Source organism: Heptranchias perlo, chromosome 28, assembly GCF_035084215.1.
Source record: "Heptranchias perlo isolate sHepPer1 chromosome 28, sHepPer1.hap1, whole genome shotgun sequence".
NCBI lineage: Eukaryota > Metazoa > Chordata > Chondrichthyes > Hexanchiformes > Hexanchidae > Heptranchias > Heptranchias perlo.
The window spans coordinates 24,149,742-24,170,949 of NC_090352.1; the positions used below are offsets into that span (position 1 = coordinate 24,149,742).

Consider the following 21,208-nt stretch of genomic DNA (forward strand, 5'->3'; position numbering starts at 1 on the left):
TCCCCTCCAAGTCGCACGCATCCTGACCTGGACATATATTGCCCTTCCTTCATGGTCCCTACCTAGCACCATCACCACAAGGACTACAGTGGTTCAAAGAAGGCCTACCACCACCTCACAGGCCAACTGGGGAGGGGCAAAAAATGCAGCCTTACCAGAGTGTCTCTCATCCGGAGAACAAATTTTAAGAAGTCCCTGAGGTTCATTTCTTGCTAGTTTTGTAGCATATAATCCTAATTGGTCCTATGGTAAATATTTAATGGAATGGCTATAACATGTTAATGCAACCAAGTATAGTAATGGTTAAAACAGCTTGATTAAATTTTCTTTCAACAGCTTCGTGCCATTCCAGTCAAACCAGCTGAAGATGATGAGCTAGAGGAAGAGGCCGAGTGGATTTACAGAAATGCTTTCTCAACGCCTACCATTTCTTTACAGGTTGGAGTCCAGATCCATTTTCCAAGCATTCAAAAGATGTTTCCTTGTACTTTTTTTAAAAAAATATTATGTAAAGGTATGGCTAGTAAACGATAGTTAGTGTGCAGTGTGCCAATTTACTACTTATTTATATAAGGTTGCTGAGATTGCTGTTAAGATAACCTAGGCTCTGGGTGGTTGTATGAAGGTCTTCCTTAGCTTAAAATACAATGAAGATAAATACATGCCTAATACTAGCATTTCAGTGGAACAAACTAGAGGGTATTTTCCTCCATTCCCAGGTGCAGCAAGGAGAAAAGGCAGCAGAGACTTTTTTTTCAGGTCCTTGTCCCTACAACACTGACCCGGAATATCCAGAGGATTCCCAAAATGGGCAGGACTCTTTCTGGGCCTGCAATAGGACTCTTCTGCTTCACTTCCATAAGTCAGCCTGCATGGTGTCCAAACAAAGAGATGCCCCAGTGATTTGGCTTTTGCACGTGCAATGGAACCCTCCTCATACCAGAGGGCCTGGAAGGTTCCAGAAGACCCTGAAGATGCATGGATGCTGCTGATATGTAGGATTCCACTTCCAGCACGATCTTTGAGCTTCATGATCTTTTGACTGCTGCTCTCCAGCAGCAGTTTGAAGGCTACAGTGCCAGCAGCCTGCATCTATGCTCCTGTTTCCAACCCCCTCACCCCTTAATCCTAGTGCAAAGCCCACCTTGGGGGAGGGCAGGGCCTGTAACAGAGGCCACCTGGGTCAAGTAGGAAGTTTGGGGAGACTCCTACTCTGGCAGGTGCAGAGTACTGCAGTAGGCCATGCCAGTCTGGGGCATAGCAGGGGGCTGAAGAGGAAAATGGGGCTTATTGCTATATTTTTAATGTTTGATCTAAGTATATAAATGTTCAAGTTCTTAATGTTCAGCATGACCTAGATGGTAAATTAATGTGGAGAAGGATAATTCTTTCTCCTTTCCCCCTCCACACCCCAGTCCAGAAGGCATTGATACACAAATCTTTGAAGGTGGCAAAATAAGGAGATACAGCTGTTAAAGAAGCATACGGGATCCTGGACTTTATAAATAGAAGCATAAAGTACAAAAGCAAGGAAGATATGCTAAATCTTTATAAATCACTGCTTAAGCCTCAGCTGGAGAATCGTGTCTAATTCAGGGTACCACACTTTAGGAAGGATGTTAAGACTTTGGGGAGGGAGCAGAGGAAATTTACTAGAATGGTACCAGGGATGAGGGACGTCCGTTACGTGGAGAGACTACTGTTTCACTGGCAGGAGGGTCGGTAACCATAGGCTACAGATTTATGGTAATTGGAACAAGAACTAGAGCACAGATGAGGAGAAATTTTTTTATGCAGCAAGTTGTGATGATCTGGGTGCAATGCCTGAAAGGGTAGTAGAAGCAGATTCAATAGTAACTTTCAAAAGGGAAATGGATATATATTTGAAAAGGAAAAGTATGCAGGGCTATTGGGAAAGAGCACGGGTGTGGGACTAATTGGATAGCTCTTTCAAAGAGTTAAATGACCTCCTTCTCCTGCTTGCTCGCGCCCTCTCTCTCTTCCCCCGCTTGCTCGCGCCCTCTCTCCCCCGTTTGCTCGTGCCCTATCTCTCTCTCCCCCCCCCCACCACCCCCGCTTGCTCGCACCCTCTCTCTTTCTCCCCCGCTTGCTCGCACCCTCTCTCTTTCTCCCCCGCTTGCTCGCACCCTCTCTCTTTCTCCCCTGCTTGCTCGCGCTCTCTCTCTCTCTCCCCCCCTCCCCCGCTTGCTCGCGCCCTCTCTCTTTCTCTGGGAGCTGCAGCTGCACATACTTGAGACATTTTGGGGCCTTCCTGATCTGTCTAACCCAGCTACTCATTGCCATTGAGGGAGCTGCCTGGAAAAGTGTGATTCAGAAGTGTTTCTTTGACATCACAGTTCATAAAGAACATATCTGTATTGCTGTAGTTTAAGCATAACTGTTTACTTGTTTCTAAGATCAACTTTTTAAAGAAACTCTAGAAAATATTGCTGTTGAAGCAATATTCAATAGTTCCTTTCACTTCTGATGAAAGGTCAGTTTGTCAAATTAACATAATTTGTTTTTGGGACCTCTTGTTACCAAAACATCTTTTTACTGTCACAGGAGAGCTTAGATTACCTGGATCGTGGCCAGGGTGCTAGCAACTTTAGCCGAAAAGGTCCCACTACTATCCAGAAGATAAAAGAAGCACTCAATTTTATGAGGAACCAGCACTTTGAGGTACTTCCATTTGCTGCTGTTTGTCATGGCATTGTTTGAGTTACTTACAACAAATGTTACATTGCTACATTTTACGAACACGAAGTAATACAAAACAATAGAATTGTTAAGCATCATAGTGGCAAATTTGTGTTCCCAGTCAGAGCTTTACCCATTAGGAGAGCTTATCGGGAATTTGGGCAGAGGGCACTAGGCCCCTCAGGATTGGGGGATGGAAACTCCTGACTTTCAGTGTGAACTCCTATCGGGCACAGACCCACTCTGGGAATACAAATTTGCAAAACGATCCCAGTGGTGACTAACTTCAAGCCTTGTGGCACAGTTAGACTGACAATGCTGTTATGGTAACAGCAACATTTGTGTCGTGGTGTGAACGTTGAGCTAACGTCAATATAGAAGAGTTACAGAGCAATGTACATGTGTGCTCAAATATCCAAGTGGGAGTGTGATTCATTGCCTCTTGTACCATTGATGTTTGTAAGTAAAAGATTGGCATTATTAGGACTACGATTGCACTGTAGCCAGCACAGAGAAAAACTGATGTGAATCCAATTCGTGAATATCATCTCTTTTTAGAGAAAGTTGCTGAAACCAAGGTTGGGCCAGGACCAAGCATATACTGCACATTTGGGGTGGTATGGGGAAAAATCTGATGTAGCACTAGTTAATATCTGTTCATGCTGTTTTTTTTTAAAAACAGCTTGTGAATTGAAATTTTTCTTAATATAGATATTTTATTTATGTATGATATTAAAATGTGTTTCTTTTCTTAGGTGCCTTTCATTGCATTCTACAGAAAGGAGTATGTAGAGCCAGAACTGAACATCAATGACCTGTGGAAGGCCTGGCAATGGGATGAGAGGGTAGGGAGGTTAATATTTGAAACAAAACAAGTACCGGCTATGAAAAATGTAAATTTTAGAAAATATTTTTCATTGAAAAGAAAATACATTCTAATAGGTTGTTAGCTGAAAGCTATAAAAGGATATTGCTATACACTTGCATTTCCATTAACCCAAATTGCTAGTTGAAGGCGCCCGGGGAGAAGACACTTTTCTAGAACTCCCATCAACATGATAAGTTCTGCTGCAGTGACTTGAATGAATTTCATTAGGTATTAAAAGCTCTCCCTGTCCTTTATCAAATCATTTGGAGTTTATGCTTCATGGCCACCTGCTTTACTGCATAAAGCCAAAAGAGAAATTGCTAAATGTACATATATCTCCCATTATAACATTTAGGATTATGTGAAAATTCTATACCATGTGCTTCCCCATTAACTGATATATAAGCTCTTAAACTCAGACAAGTGGCTATTTTTTGATGAAACAATGATAGCTAACATATTTTCATTTCAATGAAGGCTGTAACGTGGGCTATGCATTGAAATACATAGAAGTCACAACATGGAAACGGACCATTTGACCAAATAAATCATATTTACTCGCTCTATTCCTTTATTCCCTTTTCTTTCATCTGCCCATTCAGTCTAATCTTGAAGTTTCTGCCTCAACCACTAACCCTGGAAGTGAATTCCGCAGTCCGACAACTCTGTGTTCTACAACTCTTACATTTAATCTTGTATCTGTGGCCTCTTGTACCTGACCTCGCAACTACTGGAAAAGGTCTGCTTCTATCAACCCTGTCCTATCTATAATTTTAACCGCCTAAGAATATAAGAACATAAGAAATAGGAGCAGGAGTAGGCCATACAGCTCCTCGAGCCTGCTCCGCCATTCAGTAAGATTATGGCTGATCTTCTACCTCAACTCCATTTTCCTGCCCTATCCCCATATCCCTTGATTCCCTTAGTGTCCAAAAATCTGTTGATCTCAATCTTGAATATACTCACCGACTGAGCATTCACAGCCCTCTGGGGTAGAGAATTCCAAAGAGTCACAACTCTGAGTGAAGAAATTTTTCCTCATCTCGGTCCTAAATGGCCGACCTCTTATCTTGAGACCGACCAGTCAGGGGAAACGGCCTCTCAGCATCTACCTTGTCAAGCCCTCTAAGAATTTTATATGTTTGAATGAGGTCACCTCTCGGTCTTCTGTGGGCCCATTTTACATAGTCTCTCCTCATAGGACAACCCCCTCATCCCAGGAATCAATCTAGTGAACCTTCGTTGCACCCCCTCGAAGGCAAGTATATCCTTTCTTAAAAATCTGCTTGTTATGGCACAAACAGAGGTAGACCTTAGTCTCCAGTTTCCAACTCCTAGAAAATGCTAGTAGTGCCCCCTAGTAAGGAGACCAAAACTGTACACGCTTCTATCATATCACCCTCTAATCTGCATTATTCTAATGAAAAATGCTCCAATTTTTCAAGTCTTGTATTTATATTTCCCCATATTAGGTAGCATCCTAGAAGCTGCCTTGTACCCCTTGAAAGCCTCAATATCCTTTGTGTAGAGTGGGGCCCATTAGATTGCATGTTTCTGTTTAAACTGTGTTTGGTTAGGTTGGTTATGTACCTTGTTCAGGAAAATACTTTAAAACCGTTTTTACACACACTAGGGGGCACTACTAGCATTTTCTAGGAGTTGGAAACTGGAGACAAAGGTCTACCTCTGTGCCATAACAAGCAAATTTTTAAGAAAGTTAAGAGATGGGAAATTAACCTTTTGATAACTATGCTTTAATCCTGTTCACAGTTACACTACAAGAACTTGGTCATATTGTAACTTGAAGTACTCCTATTCTGAAACTGCAGGTTTCATACTGAGATATTACCAAGATGTTGTTGATACAGAAATTCCAGTGAATTAGTTTTAGTGAACTCTAAATTAGAAAAACTGGCTTGGGTTTTTCTCCCCACTTATTGGATCTGTTGGAATCTTTTTTTTAACTGACAAATGTTCCTGCAGTTCTGCTTGAGTCACGTTTTGCAATGGTCCATTACAGTGGACACAGCTGAGGACTCGAAAAGAAAACCTTACACGACTGTTCCAGAAGATGCAGGCATACCAGTATGAACAAATCTCTGCTGATCCAGACAAACCCCTGGCAGACGGAGTTAGGGCACTTGACACTGCAGACATTGAAAGGTAATTTCCTGATGTTATCAAGTGGAATATTAAATTTTAAATCTCATTTCTGCAAAGCCAATTACAATTTAAAGAGCTTTTGTCTATTTGCTCATATAATCTTTAAATGTTGGGTTGTTAAATAGGATGGTGGTGGTATTTGCAAAACATGTATTTTGAAATTGGTAGAATTGAACACATGGGGTTAATTCTGTGAAATTTACTATAGCATCAGAGAATGACAAGTCACAAGTTGGAACTCAGTTTCACATGCAGTGAATTACTGATCAGACATATTGTCATGGAAAAGTGCCAAGTAAAGACCAGCCATTTCTTTCCAAAGGTGAAGGCTCACTCTGGGCCGCTATTCCTCACCTTGTAGCATCTGGTTATAGAATGGCTGAGAATAGGTCACCTGCCCACTCTCTTGACCAGAAAACCACAGAAAGAAATAATTTAATAAATTGAGTAGTAATGTGATCATTATCATGGAAACAGGAGTAAACAATTCAACCCCTTGAGCCTGTTCTGCCATTCAATTTGATCATGGCTGTTCTGTACCTCAATCCCATTTACCCGCCTTTGTTCCATATCCCCTTGATACCCTCATCGAACAAAAATCTATCGATCTCAGTCGAAAGCTTCAATTTACCTGGCATCCATAGCGTTTTGTGGGGGGAAAGAGTTCTAGATTTCTGCTACCCGATGTGTGGAGAAATGCTTCCTGATTTCACTCCTGAACGGCCTGGCTCTAATTTTAAATTTATGCCCCCTTGTTCTGGGTTCCCCCACCAGAGGAAATAGTTTCCCTTATCGAATTCTTTTATCATTTTAAACACCTCAATTAGATCACCGCTCAATCTTCTATACTCAAGGGAAGCCAAGCCTATCCTCATAATTTAAGCCTGCAATCGTTCTGGTGAATCTGCACTGCACCACACCTCCTCCAAGGCCAATATAGCCTTTTTGTGATGCGGTGCCCAGAACTGAACGCAGTGCTCCAGGTGGGGTCTAACCAAGGCTGTATACAACTGAAGCATAACTTCACCCCCTTTGTATTCCAGCCCCCTTTGACATAATGGCCAACATTCCATTAACCTTTTTGATTGCTTTTTGTACCTGTCCATTAGCTTTTCTTCATCCTGGGTTGGATATTTTTCCTTTTCATGCAAAAAATCTGAAAACAACTTTACATTTTTTCCCCATTTGTTTCTGTAAATTGCTTCAGTGCTTCTTTGTCCTATAGAAATTCTTTATCATTTGTGTAGACTGAAGGACGTACAGTCGACTGATGAGTTGCGAGATGTCTATAATCACTTCTTGCTGTATTATGGTCGTGATATTCCAAAAATGCAAAATGCATCAAAACCAAGTAAAAAGAAATACAAGAAGAATCAGCAAGTTGGAGAGGATGAAGAGGAAGGTTAGTATGTCTCCATTTTGATAGAAAATTTGCTATTCATATCTTTCCCTGTTATACAAGAATACATCATTTTCTTGATGCCTTGGCAGATAGACCAGTATGTAATGAGGAACATTGCTACAGATGAGATTGGGGGTGGGGGGTGTATTTTCAGTTTAAAGTACTCTCAAAGTTTTAGTTTAAATAATGTGCTTTAAAGATTTTAATACTAGTATTTGTGGTTGCCTAGCCTGTTGGAATCAAAGCTAGAGCTGGAAATCAGCTGCACAGATACATTGATTTGCACTCGGATCATCATCCTTTCACTTTTGGATACTGATGCAGTACTGAAATGAAAGTATAAAGTGCAGTGCTAAGTGCAAAAAGGGCAGATTTACATGAGACCACTTTCCCCTCTCCGGAGTAGGAATGGCTCAGGTACATCTGCGATGAAATGCGCTCTAGATATAAAGCATGTAAGTACTACCCCTCCCTTTCTGTGACGAGTCTCCTTGGCAATCTTCTATTTGGGGATTTTCCATAATAGCTCTTGGGCTTTCATTACATAGTGAAAACCTGAAGGGATCAAAATTGTGACCTAAAGTAAATATGTGATCTTAGCTTATTTACTGATCCTTTCCCCTGTCTGGATTAACGCCTCGTTTCATGGTCCCAGATTCCTAGACTGTTTATTCTTTGCTTATATCAGCTGCAGTGCATCAGTTTAAACCCTAAAAATATAGTTATTTTATATACCAGTTAGTGATAACCAGCAAGCCAACGTAAACAGAAGTTGTTTGGTTAGGGTGAGGACAAACTGATATTTTTAAATTTTCAGTTCTGCGTTTGTAAGATGAAATTGCATGCAATGACAAATGTGTGGGTTTTTGAGGATTTTAAACAATGAAAGGGTATCTGACATGAATTTGTGTTATATTCTGTTTAAAAAAAAAAGTCCCATTTACCTTAAAGTCCGATGGCAAAGAATAGTTAGTAGGCAGATATTATATATAATGGATTGATTTTTGGAAAATACTATGTATTAGTGATAAAATTATGGTAGACTTCAGAATGTTATTCTGTTTACAGTTACTTTAGTATTGATGTGGGTCACCATTTTTTTGCATTTGATTGGATTACATATTGCTATCTATTTTCTTCATACTTTTTTTCAGGGGAACGGGATGAAGAGGTTGAAGATGATGAACATCAGGGGCCAGAACTTAAGCAGGCTTCTCGCAGAGACATGTATACTATCTGCCAGACTGCTGGTCTAGGTAAAGAGTTGGAGCTTGTTTACCTCAGCTCTCTAGTGATAACCTGGATTTTTGCCTGGGATTGTTTTTAATCGTAAGCTAAAATAATATGCAAATTTGTTTTGTTTTTCTAAAACTACCTGGTATGGAATAGCATTTGTGGGTAACATTTGGGTTACAAAATAAGAATTTCCTCCTTGATAACTTCTAGATGCAGTCTGTATGTAAACATTAAATTGTCATCTCAACATTCCAACATGATTAATCTGGTTTTATCCAAACTTAAGTGACTTCAGATTATTAGGTACCTGGGGGACAATTTTCCACCAGGTTACTGACAATTAAATAAAAATAGAATTTACCTTTTGGATACAGCTATACTGTGATTAGTCCTGTTTCAGCACTGTCATACTATTACAGCATTGCTGTGGTATTTCCTTGAAGTTTATCCATCTTTTATGTGAGTGAAGTATATGTGATCTATGCTCATCACACTAGATTTGGACAAAGATTAATCCTGTATCTTGTGAATTAAAAAAATTATTTATACATGTAGGCTAAATTAGGATATAACTTGAGTTTTATACTTCAGTCCTCCAACAGTCCACTAGAAGTTAAGTTTGATGCAGTGTAGAGCTTCTTTACATTGGCCTATGAATGTGCCTTAACCCCACAGTACCAATGCCAGTACCATTTTGCATACTATCTAACCTATGGATTCAGAATGTGCCTAGTTGCACCATATATTACTAAAGGTATATGTTTGGAAAGCAGAGGTATCTAGTATGGTTGCTGGTATGAGTGAAAGTATGGGGAAAGTTAAATGCTGGAAGGAATATAAAGTAAATTAATGCTACGTTTAAACTCTGGCTCTTCAGATAATTACTAAACACTAAAGTCAGTGGAGTCGAAGTTAAATTCAAGTATTTGACTTATATTTGACTTAGTCACTATACATCTAGTTATAGTTTGTAATTAATTTATTAAAAACTTACCTCCGCGCACAGTTCCTGTTAACTTTTTTCATTCTAAATTCCTATATCCACATTCATTATGGAAACTGCCTATATAAGCTTGTCATACTGTAATCACGCCCTCCTGTCAGTAGTAATGCTGCAACTCCTCCAGTGGGAGGGGGTATAGTCGCAGCATGACAAGTTTACATTATCAGTTTCCACTATCAATGTGGACATAGTAATTTAGAATGGAAATATAAAAAAAGGACAGAATGCTATGACTTTCAGGTGGCGACTGAATTACGGCTTCACACCCTGGTCCAGTTGTTCCTGGCTTCTAACTCTTCTTCACCTGAAGACTACACTTGATCTTGACAACTTATATGGAACACCATGAGATCAACTAGTCTAAGTTCAATTGAATTACAAGACAGAAATTATTGTGGCAGTACATCATATAAAATGTACAACATAGCGTGCACAACGTAATAATGCAGCTTGCTGGCTTTGTAAATACCTGTTTTGTAGATGGGCTTGCAAAGAAGTTTGGTCTGACCCCTGAGCAGTTTGGTGAGAATCTGCGGGATAGTTACCAGCGTCACGAGACAGAACAGTTTCCTGCTGAGCCGTTGGAACTGGCAAAAGATTACGTTTGCAGGTTAGCAGTAAAAACTGGCACGTATACTGCTTGGAATTCTTATTAGGTTTTAGATATATACAGTACTTGTAACATTTTTAGAACTTTTGCTCCAGTGCCTAAAAACTTTGTCAGCAACTTTTTGAGGTTTAGCATACCATTTCAAAGCTCACATGAAAAAATGAATGTTTTCACTAAATTAGAACAGTGAACTTTGAACGTTACTTTTACAAACATGAAGTTAGCCATGTGTATCAGTCTGCTAATCTCTGTATGCATCTTTCAGTCAATTTTCATCACCTGAGGCTGTACTGGAAGGTTCTCGATACATGGTGGCCATGCAGATTGCCCGAGAACCATTGGTCAAGCAAGTTGTAAGACAGACCTTCCAAGAGAGAGCCAAGATTAATATTACTCCCACAAAGAAAGGCAAAAAGGTAATATACAGAACCTGAAATTTGATGTATTTTTAGAAATCAAGAAAGGCAAAATCCATCCCCAACCCCCCCCTGCCATTTACACCATGTCAAATTAAGGAAGCTAAGGCAATTAATAAGTTTTTGTTGTGACGTTGGGCATAACTATCCCACACCCTAAGCCCAGCACTGAAACTGTAAGAAGAAAGATTCATGCTAGCTCATCATGAGTTTAACCTAAAGTTAAAATAGAATTAGCCTAAAGTAAAAGCAATATCAACAGAGGAGAACTTATTTCTAAAATTAAAATGTGCATGTAGTCTGATTTTGTATTTTTCAATACCAGCATCCTTTATTTCAGCACTGAATCTGTTTAAAAACCGTCTGATAGAATTGAAGTACTTATTTGCAAAGTACAAGATAAATTAACTTCTTCACCTCATGTGGTTGGTTCCTATTAATGCACTCAAATGCTTATCTGCTCCTTTGAGATACTGTGTTAATAAATTGCAGTGTTTAATTGTTAATATATATATATAACATACATTTCTGTAATGTGAAATTTACCTGTACAATAAAAATTCAAAGCAACAGCCATCATATAGAACCTAAGAGGTGACAGTTCCAAAAAGTATTCTTTTTGAGATTTGGAGGTGCAGTATGTCAGAACCATATACTGTACAGATCGGTGTTTAAATATAGATCAGGCAAATACAATAAAGATTAAGTTAAGTAATTTTCAGCAGCCTTGATTACAGCAGTACAGCACATGTAAATGAGAATTTGCAGTGTCATGAGATTTTAACACAGGGCCTATTTTTGTTGTTACAGGATGTTGATGAAGCGCACTTCGCTTATTCTTTCAAATATGCAAAGAACAAGCCAGTGAAAGAATTGAGAGATGATCAGTTCCTGAAGATGTGCCTTGCTGAGGAAGATGGCTTGTTAACAATGGAAATTTGTATTGATATGAAGGGAGTTGAGGGGTGAGTTATCACAATAGCAAATTGAAGTCCTCATGGCATGTAATGAGAACGCTGAAGACAAGGTTCATCTGAAGCACCATAGAGGTACAGCAGTGAGTGATTTTTGCAAAGATATATTGGTATTTATTAATAGCATATTTTCAAAGATTTCTGCTACAGGTAAAGGGCGGGGAGTGGGACTAGCTAGATTGCTTTTGCATAGAGCCGGCGCGGACTCGATGGGCCGAATGGCCTCCTTCCGTGCTGTAACCTTTCTATGATCTGCTGATCACACTGTGGCACTTCATCCTTGTCGAGGCCGGTGTCACATGTTCAGGGTCTGGGTAGTTTAATGTAGGATGCCATATCTTGGCAGATTTTCTCTTAGAGTATAGAATAAAGAGCCCTCGGTCCATTTGCTCCTCCTCTCCACAACCCCCCCCCCCCCCACCCCCAAAAAACAAAAACTGGAAGGTGTGACTCTGAAATAGTTAACAGGGGCAGGAATGGATGACTGAAGTATTCTTCAGGACCACAAAGTAGCTCTACCATGGAGCAGTATTTCTCTTCAGCCAGTCAGAGTGGAATTGCAGAATTTTTCAAGATCAAAACTTCAACTAACCAACTTGGTCAAAAAGCTGATGGGAGTAGCATGAGAGAATGAAGAATTTTTTTTTGTTATTCGTTCATGGGATTTGGGCATCGCTGGCGAGGCCGGCATTTATTGCCCATCCCTAATTGCCCTTGAGAAGGTGGTGGTGAGCCGCCTTCTTGAACCGCTGCAGTCCATGTGGTGAAGGTTCTCCCACAGTGCTGTTAGGAAGGGAGTTCCAGGATTTTGACCCAGCGACGATGAAGGAACGGCAATATATTTCCAAGTCAGGTTGGTGTGTGACTTGGAGGGGAACGTGCAGGTGGTGTTGTTCCCATGTACCTGCTGCTCTTGTCCTAGGTGGTAGAGGTCGCGGGTTTGGGAGGTGCTGTCGAAGAAGCCTTGGCGAGTTGCTGCAGTGCATCCTGTGGATGGTACACACTGCAGCCACTGTGCACCGGTGGTGAAGGAGTGAATGTTTAGGGTGGTGGATGGAGTGCCATTTAAGCGGGCTGCTTTGTCCTGGATGGTGTCGAGCTTCTTGAGTGTTGTTGGAGCTGCACTCATCCAGGCAAGTGGAGAGTATTCCATCACGCTCCTGACTTGTGCCTTGTAGATGGTGGAAAGGCTTTGGGGAGTCAGGAGGTAAGTCACTCGCTGCAGAATACCCAACCTCTGACCTGCTCTTGTAGCCACAGTATTTATATGGCTGGTCCAGTTAAGTTTCTGGTCAATGGTGACCCCCAGGATGTTGATGGTGAGGGATTCGGTGATGGTCATGCCGTTGAATGTCATGGGGAGGTAGTTAGACACTCTCTTGTTGGAGATGGTCATTGTCTGCCACTTGTCTGGCGCGAATGTTACTTGCCACTCATCAGCCCAAGCCTGGATGTTGTCCAGGTCTTGCTGCATGCGGGCTCAGACTGCTTCATTATTTGAGGGGTTGCAAATGGAACTGAACATTGTGCAATCATCAGTGAACATCCCCATTTCTGACCTTATGATGGAGGGAAGGTCATTGATGAAGCAGCTGAAGATGGTTAGGCCTAGGACACTGCCCTGAGGAACTCCTGCAGTAATGCACTGGGGCTGAGATGATTGGCCCCCAACAACCACTACCATCTTCCTTTGTGCTAGGTATGACTCCAGCCACTGGAGAGTTTTCCCCCTGATTCCCATTGACTTCAATTTTACTAGGGCTCCTTGGTGCCACACTCGGTCAAATGCTGCCTTGATGTCAAGGGCAGTCACTCTCACCTCACCTCTGGAATTCAGCTCTTTTGTCCATGTTTGGACCAAGGCTGTAATGAGGTCTGGAGCCGAGTGGTCCTGGCGGAACCCAAACCGAGCATCGGTGAGCAGGTTATTGGTGAGTAAGTGCCGCTTGATAGCACTGTCGACGACACCTTCCATCATTTTGCTGATGATTGAGAGTAGACTGATGGGGCGGTAATTGGCCGGGTTGGATTTGTCCTGCTTTTTGTGGACAGGACATACCTCGGCAATTTTGCACATTGTCAAGTGGATGCCAGTGTTGCAGCTGTACTGGAACAGCTTGGCTAGAGGCGCAGCTCGTTCTAGAGTACAAGACTTCGGCACTACAGCCAGGATGTTGTCTGGGCCCATAGCCTTTGCTGTATCCAGTGCACTCAGCCGTTTCTTGATACCACGTGGAGTGAATCGAATTGGCTGAAGACTGGCTTCTGTGATGGTGGGGATATCGGGAGGAGGCCGAGATGGATCGCCCACATTAAACACTCTTTCTCTCAATGTCATGGAATGAAAATTTAAGTTATACAATTTCAGCTAAGGATTGAATGGGTGTTTAATAAAGGGATTTCGGTTTCCCAAAAGCGAAGATCAAAGCAAAACCAATTGTAGATTGCAGTAGCCATAAGCCTGTAACGATTTGTTTATTAAATTATCATTTTTTTGCAGTTGTGTTTAAATGTCACATACAATAACGCTAATAGGTTTGGTAGAGGGCAAATTAACAAGTATGCAGTAAATATAAGTTAACAAATTGGGGGCAACCCAAACCCCTGCAATAAAGAGAGGAGTGTTGCAATTCCTGTAATTTCACACAGCTCGTCTTCTATACCAGTATATCCCTACTGATTACCCAAGCTCCTTAGCATTATTAAAGCAGTGCAATTGTAGAGTGACTTGGTTAATGCTACAAAATGTAAGTGGGTTTCCTGATGGCTACTTTGGTAAAGGCAACTTGTAATTGAGCAATGCAGGCCAGGTTCAATTTCTGATCTGTGTTGAGTTAGCTGATCGCAGCCAGGATGAATGCTCTGCCAGGTCTATGTGTCTAGGTTAACAGATGACGAATGGCCACTTTGGCAAGGTACCTGAGGAACCCACTCATATCTAATTTACTTATCAGTAGTATGACTAGTTAAATTAGATTTTCCCTGGGGATGTTAGTACAGTCATGAGAGTGTTGGTAATCTCATTCTCGAAGTATTTTCGTGGCTCCCTGAATACCTGCTTTCTTTGAGGATAGCCAATGATCCAATATGTTCCAGATTGCCTCTATTATTGAAGCTTAAGCAGAGAACCTTTCCTTGGTATTCCTGGTATGCAATATGATATCTTACCAGATAATCAGTTTGATTTATGGTTTCTTCTCTCACCTTTTAGTTATGGGAATGACCAGACTTATTTTGATGAAATCAAGCAATTTTATTACCGAGATGAATTCAGCCACCAAGTGCAAGAATGGAACAGACAGCGCAGCATGGCAATCGAACGGGCACTGAACCAGTTCCTCTACCCACAGATGGGCAAGGAGCTGAAAAACAAACTGCTAATTGAGGCGAGGGACTATCTTTGCAAGGTATTTAATGAAAAGTTATAGTTTCTGCTCTGAGCGTTAACCCTTTTGTTTAAGACAGAATCGTAGTCTGTATTTAGGACTTTGTAGTGGTTTGCATTTCCCCTATAACATTGCCACATAACTTTTTTTTCTCTCTCTCATACTTCCACATCAAGCAAGTGGTGATGCACACTAAACCTCAAAAGGCAGCGACTTCATTAAGTGTTTTAATTATTTTAGTTTATTCGCAGGATGAGAGACATGAGCAGCAAAATCCAAAAAAGCAGTTGTGTGCACATGTGCACAGTTTCAAAAACTGCAAAATAGATTGCTTTAAATCAATCTTTCCTTTCTTTGATGCTGGTGCAATATGTATTTAAAATAGATAATTAGTGAAATATCTAGTGTAAGTCAAATATTGCAAACATCAGGCACTTCTGAAGTGCTTTTCAATCGTTCAGAGGATCATTTGGACGCATCCTATACAAATGCCACCCCAAAAGTAACCTTTTCTCATATTAAGGTGTCATATTGGAAGTATGTGCAGGTCTGATGGTGAGTGGAGGGAGCAACAGAGAGTTCCAAAGGGAAGTAGGGTTAAAAAAAAATGTTTTGGGGTCGGGAACTGAAAGGCAAAAGTTAAAGCACTGTTCCTACACCTTTTGGGACCTTTTTGAGTTTGAATAGCAACCAGGCTGAAAAAGTCAACGATTCTGCATAAAATGAGCTTGGCCAGAACCAACCTATTTCTAAAAGTGTGAGCATCCACAACTCAAAACTGCCCACATTTCAGTATAGATGGTTAGTAAATCTACAGTTTCTCTGGGGCATAAAATGAGTGGAGTGGAAAATGATACGGTTGATGCAGGTGAATTATTTCATAAAGACGCACAAATTCCCCTTCCAAAAAACAAATCAGATGGATGAATTTAAATGTTTGAATATCAGCTGGGCTTAATCTATTGACCAACTTGAAACTGATAGTCATGTGGACACCACGGTTTTGTATCCTGTCACCCTCTTTATGTTTAAAAATGTAATGTCATTTTTAGAAGGTGCTAATTTTCTGCAAACTATCATTTTGTTAGTGTTGTAGCCGCAAACTTTACAACTGGCTGAAAGTCGCACCATATCGGCCTGACCAACAGAATGAAGAAGATGATGACGACTTTATGGAGGAAAGCCAGGGTAAAGGTGTTCGAGTGCTAGGTCTGGCATTTTCAGGAGAAAGGTATGTGTGCAAGGAAACATTTATTTTCACTTTTAACATGTCCCAGTGAGCAGTCATTTTTGCTGAGAGAGACATGGAAACCACCATTTGTGTTTTCATGCAATAAACCCTTTCACTGCAAGAAAATCTTAGCTTCAAAACAAAGGTGTTACCCATATTATAGTAATGGAATATACAGAAGAAGAAGAATGTTGTGAATTAATCCACTTGCGGTACAACCTTGTGGTTCAACACGACTCTATATATATTTAGTCATTTCACATATTTTATTAACAAATAGAGCAAACTTGCAAAATACTGTAGTTTCTTTTAATATTTCAGTCTGATTCATACGTGTTCATAAACTACAGTATAATGCAGCACAAGTACACAACATGGATACAATTATTTTAAATGGACTTTGCCACAGTTGTGTGCTTCATGTGTATTTTGGTGAAAGGTGGGGTCTGCTAAAAGATTGAAGTATGTTTATTGAATCAGTATACTATGAAAAACTGTACTATTGCTTTAAAATACTGAGTAAACCTGTGTTTTGGAGAAGGTTTTTTTTCTGTGGAATGTCACAGAATGTGTACGGTTGAAATATATTCTGTCTCTCGACCATATTGGTTAGTAGATCTATCTGAAACATTGTTGCTGTATAAAAGTAATTTGAGTAGAGAACCTCCAGAGCTCTCCAAGCTGCTGCTGCTCACAGCCTGTTTTACTTGTCGAGGGTTAAAAGTGATGGAATGGCTAGTCAAATACATAATGTTAGGCTGTGCAGTCTAATTCAAGGTGTTTTAAAATGTAATTCTGAAATCTAGAGACAGTTTCCATTTGTCTATTTGACGCACTTCCAGCCAGCTTTAATCAAAGCTGCCTTGTGCACACAACTAGTTAAGGCCACACAGTGAAGGTTTGCAGATTTGAATGGAGTGAAGCGTTCCAGTCCCCCTCTGTGGCCTCAATCCCTCCAGATTCTCTTTCCCTTAATGTGAACTGAATGGTCTGGCTCACTGATATGACCAACCCACTTTTCGTCTGTTTCTTCTCTTCCCCTCTGCCTCCCTGGCACACATGCACAATAGCAGCATGGTTTTCAATAGATTTCAGTAGAGCTGTTTTCCTTTTGCTCTGTATAAACTTTGTTAAACACTTCAAATCAAAGTAGATCATTTTAAACTACATAGAAGGTTAAATTTGTAATTGGATGTTTCTGTGTGAGGATATACTTAAAACAGTTTAGAACTTGAGATTCCAGATTTTTTTGGTTTTACATTAAATCTTAGTTTAATAAATTAGAGGTGTATTGGAGCTGTGGTAGCATCATCAAAAATACTATTTCGTAATATTTTATGTAATGTTCCCATTTTGTCAGGGATACACCAGTCTTCTGTTCTCTTGTTAATGGAGAGGGTGAAGTGACAGATTTCCTTCGTCTGCCATATTTCTTGAAGCGAAGGAATGCTTGGCGAGAAGAAGAAAGGGAGAAGAAGGTAATAAGTTTGTTTTTGATAAAATATTTTACACAATTCTTTTAGTGTGTTGATACACTGACTGGAGTGCTTGTGTGCAATTTTGCACCTACCGTTTCTTGTGAATTCTCAGTCTAAAGCTAAATGTTTCCACCCAAATGAAGAAAATGAAAGGGCAAGTCCAGCTGGCCCTTAAGTGCACTTCCTTGAATCCACTTGGTCTGAGCAGCAACACTGGAACCCTACACCAGGCTCTGGGGGAAAAGATATGGGGGGGGAAAAAATTGAATCGGGCCATTTTTGGGCACAGGTAGCATGATGTGCTATTACCCCGCGCCCAATGGCACAAGTCTCAGCCCACCCGAGGACTTACTGCAATCAGCGTTCCATTCCAGGCCTTGCATGTGGAATCAATGCAATTTGCACTTTCCACCACCAGAGGGAGCGCAATCTCTTAAAGGGAGGATGTTTCTTTGAAATCTCTTAAATGTAGCTGGTACCTGTTATCTGTTGAAAATAACAGTCTCCTGTCTGCACGGAGTCTAAACGGAGATCAGACATTGCACACGTAAAACACAGATGCAGGGTCCCATCCCTATGTTTACACTGATGAGTTATGTTAAAACATTGAATAAAGGTTGCACACGACTAAATCTCACATTCTTCAATCTGCACGCCAGACCTCACCAATCTGCCGGTACCAGGCCTGCGAGAGTACGTGCACCAAGGTTCTCTGCTAATGCACTAGAGAACTTGGTGCAAGAGGTGAACAGAAGGAGGAACATCCTATATCCACAGTGGGGGGAGGGCGTGGGGGGGACCAAGAGGTCCTCCAGACATATATCCAAAAGGCAGCGGGGGACGAAGTCAATGGCAGGCACACAGCATTATGAACATGGATGCAGTGCAGGAAGAAGTTCTATGCTTTGACCTGAGTGGTCAAGGTGAGTGAGGTCAACAGTCAAGTGGCATCTCCTACCAACTGCACCATGCACTACACCCCCCATCCCCCACATACCAATAAACTCTTTCCATCAGTACTCAACTCTTCCAGCCAGATGCTTACTCTCACCCTTACACATTACCACTGTTGCAAGCTGCCCACCCACAACTCACAGGCCACACCATCTGGCAGCTATTCAACCATGACAGGCACATCACCCAGAAACCCATCCCGCTTTCTTGCAGGAGAAGGTGGCGCACATCAAGAGGCAGCAAGTGGCAGTGCTATTTAGCCCATTGAGCCTGTTCCGCCATTCACTGAGATCATGGTGGACCTGTGACCTAACTCCATATACCCGCCTCAGCCCCATATCCCTTAATACCTTTGCTTCACAGAAATCTATCAATCTCAAGTGAACTAGCATCAACTGCCGTCTGTAGAAGAGCGTTCCAAACGTCTCGCACTGTCAAAGCATTTCCTAACTTCACTCCTGTACAACCTGGCTCTAAATGTTAGGCTATGTCCCTGCGTCCTAGTGTTCAAGTGTAGGAGATCTCCAAAAACGGTTGCAAATGACTCTGCAGCCAGAAGCAATAAGCCAGCCATTAACTTGTAAATCCTGCATGGCCCCTTTAAATAGCGCTGGTGGGGGGGGACCTCCAGGCACTCTAAGACACGTTCAGACGGTCGGGGTTAAGACTGCGTTGAGTTGAGCGTTAGTCCCAAAATGATGTCTATCACTTTAAATCAACATTGCACACTGAAGCCATTTTCTCCCTCCTTTACATGATTCCAGTGTTCGTTATCTGCGCCTGCGTTAACTCCTATACCAAGATGGCATCTGGCGCATGTCACGCTGGAAATGTGCGTCCGCATCCAAGACGCCATCTTGGATGTCGGAGAGGCCATGTCGCGCCAAAACAACAGCTGCTACTCGGCCCAATTTGGCGCCCACGCAGTCCAGGGAAATTCAAAGGGAGAAAATGCATTGTGAAAAAGAAATCTCCCAAAGTGACTATAATATCTAGCAACAATAACTACTGTGGATGTGCTCCTTTTTAGAGCAATTGTGCTCCTAGAATCTTTCTTCTATGCCCTACTTTGATGTTAAGCAACCCTCTGAAGTGATAGTTCTTTATAGCAGAAGCCTTTTCAGCCCTTGTTGATGATCAAAAGCATTGTGCCAGCTGTAAAAATACTTGAAATGATGCTGGAAACTTAAAGCTTAACACCAATAGTTTTTAAGATGCAAAAGGAATCTACCCCTGCAATAGGTCAGGGACAGAATATAAGAGTAAGACCAGTTTGGCTTAGTAACAAAGTTGTGACATGTATATGGAGAAAGAGAAAGCAAACAATTTTTAAATGTTCAGACAAGGAAGAAGACAGGGAGATCTATAAAGATAGGCTGAGGAATTCTAAGAAACTGATGAGGGCTGCAAAGAGGGAAACCTAGCTGGAAACAAAGCAGAACAGTCAAGCTTTCTTCAAGTATGTCAGGGGTAAACAGGGTGCAAGAAGGGGTTACCCACTAATGGGAAAGAGGTATCTGACCGAGAAATTGCTGAAGTACTTAACTGTTATTTATTAACAGTGTTCAAAAAGGAAATGGTTGGTGGGGGGGGGGGGGGGGGTTGAAAAATGCCAGAGTTGAGGGTGCAATTTAAAAGTGAATGTAGACTGTAAAATTTCAATATCATGAGAGGACATATTTGGGAGGTATTTAAAGCTCGAGGTAGATAAGGCTCCTGGTTCTGACAATTTATATCCTAGGGTTCTAAAGGAATTGGCTTGAACGATTGCAAGTCCCCAAGAGCCAAATCCAAGAGGATTGTAAATATATCAAATGTGACTCCCATCTCAAAAAAAGGTGCAAGGAATAAACCATCAAATTATAAACCTGTAAGCCTTACTTCCACTGTTAGGAAAAAGTGTTTGAAAAGTATTATGAGGTATAATATAAAGGAGTATTTTGAGGAACATGATCTAATCTGAGACAACATGGTTTTGGGTGCAGTGGGTCATATTTTACTAATTTATTGGATTTCTTTGAAGAGCTGACTGACCCAGTAGAGAGGGGAGAAAAAGTGGATGTTATCTACCTGGATTTCAGAAAGGCATTTGACACTGTCCCTCATAATAGGCTACTACATGTGATAGATGGGAATGTATTCAAATAGATTGGTAAATGGTTGGTTAGTGGACAAGTAGACGTGCATGGGCAGGTATCTGGGTGGCAGCCAGTGGAGTGCCACAAGGTCTAGTGTTGGGGTTGCTATTGTTTATAATTTTCATAAATGATTTAGAGGAAGGAATTGTGTCCAAATTTGTAGATGATACTAAATTGGGAGCAGTAGCAAATGATGAATGTCAATGTGCACAAATTCAAAAAGATTTTGATAAGCTTGATCAATGGGCAGAGAATTGGCAGACTCTACCTTACATTCCATGTATTAAATTATGTGATTCGGCAGAGGGAAGGTTGATGTGAATTATGTGCTAAATAAGGAGGTACTTGAGGTACTGGAGCAAAAGCAAGATGTTGGGTGTTTTAGTGGACAGGTCACTAAAACCATCAGCAAATGGGATTTAGGGTTATTCAAAATGCACCAAGGGAATACTATAGATAGGTGGGCTAGATGGACTGATGATCTTCTGCTTGAAACTGTTGCTATGTAATGACCACAATGGCAATTAAAGGTTACAATTTAATTTGACACAAGAAAATCAATTTTGTACCAACTGTTTTGTCACAGTGCAATGCTTGTGCACTCTTCTTTCCTGTCAAAAAACAGCTGGATAAGACTTGATCATTCTAG

At 41.1% G+C, this 21,208-nt stretch overlaps 1 protein-coding gene across 1 annotated transcript in view; it reads left to right on the top strand.

The window, feature by feature from the left end:
* Positions 1 to 21,208, top strand: part of supt6h (SPT6 homolog, histone chaperone and transcription elongation factor) — a 67,647-nt gene that overhangs the window by 19,534 nt on the left and 26,905 nt on the right. Inside the window, exons 8-19 of the mRNA XM_068008227.1 lie at positions 337 to 438; positions 2,566 to 2,682; positions 3,456 to 3,545; positions 5,589 to 5,731; positions 6,979 to 7,133; positions 8,288 to 8,389; positions 9,853 to 9,982; positions 10,248 to 10,398; positions 11,209 to 11,363; positions 14,584 to 14,779; positions 15,847 to 15,989; positions 17,350 to 17,467. Of these exons, the coding sequence (XP_067864328.1) occupies positions 337 to 438; positions 2,566 to 2,682; positions 3,456 to 3,545; positions 5,589 to 5,731; positions 6,979 to 7,133; positions 8,288 to 8,389; positions 9,853 to 9,982; positions 10,248 to 10,398; positions 11,209 to 11,363; positions 14,584 to 14,779; positions 15,847 to 15,989; positions 17,350 to 17,467 (1,602 nt within the window). The remainder of the gene's footprint in view (positions 1 to 336; positions 439 to 2,565; positions 2,683 to 3,455; positions 3,546 to 5,588; positions 5,732 to 6,978; positions 7,134 to 8,287; positions 8,390 to 9,852; positions 9,983 to 10,247; positions 10,399 to 11,208; positions 11,364 to 14,583; positions 14,780 to 15,846; positions 15,990 to 17,349; positions 17,468 to 21,208) is intronic.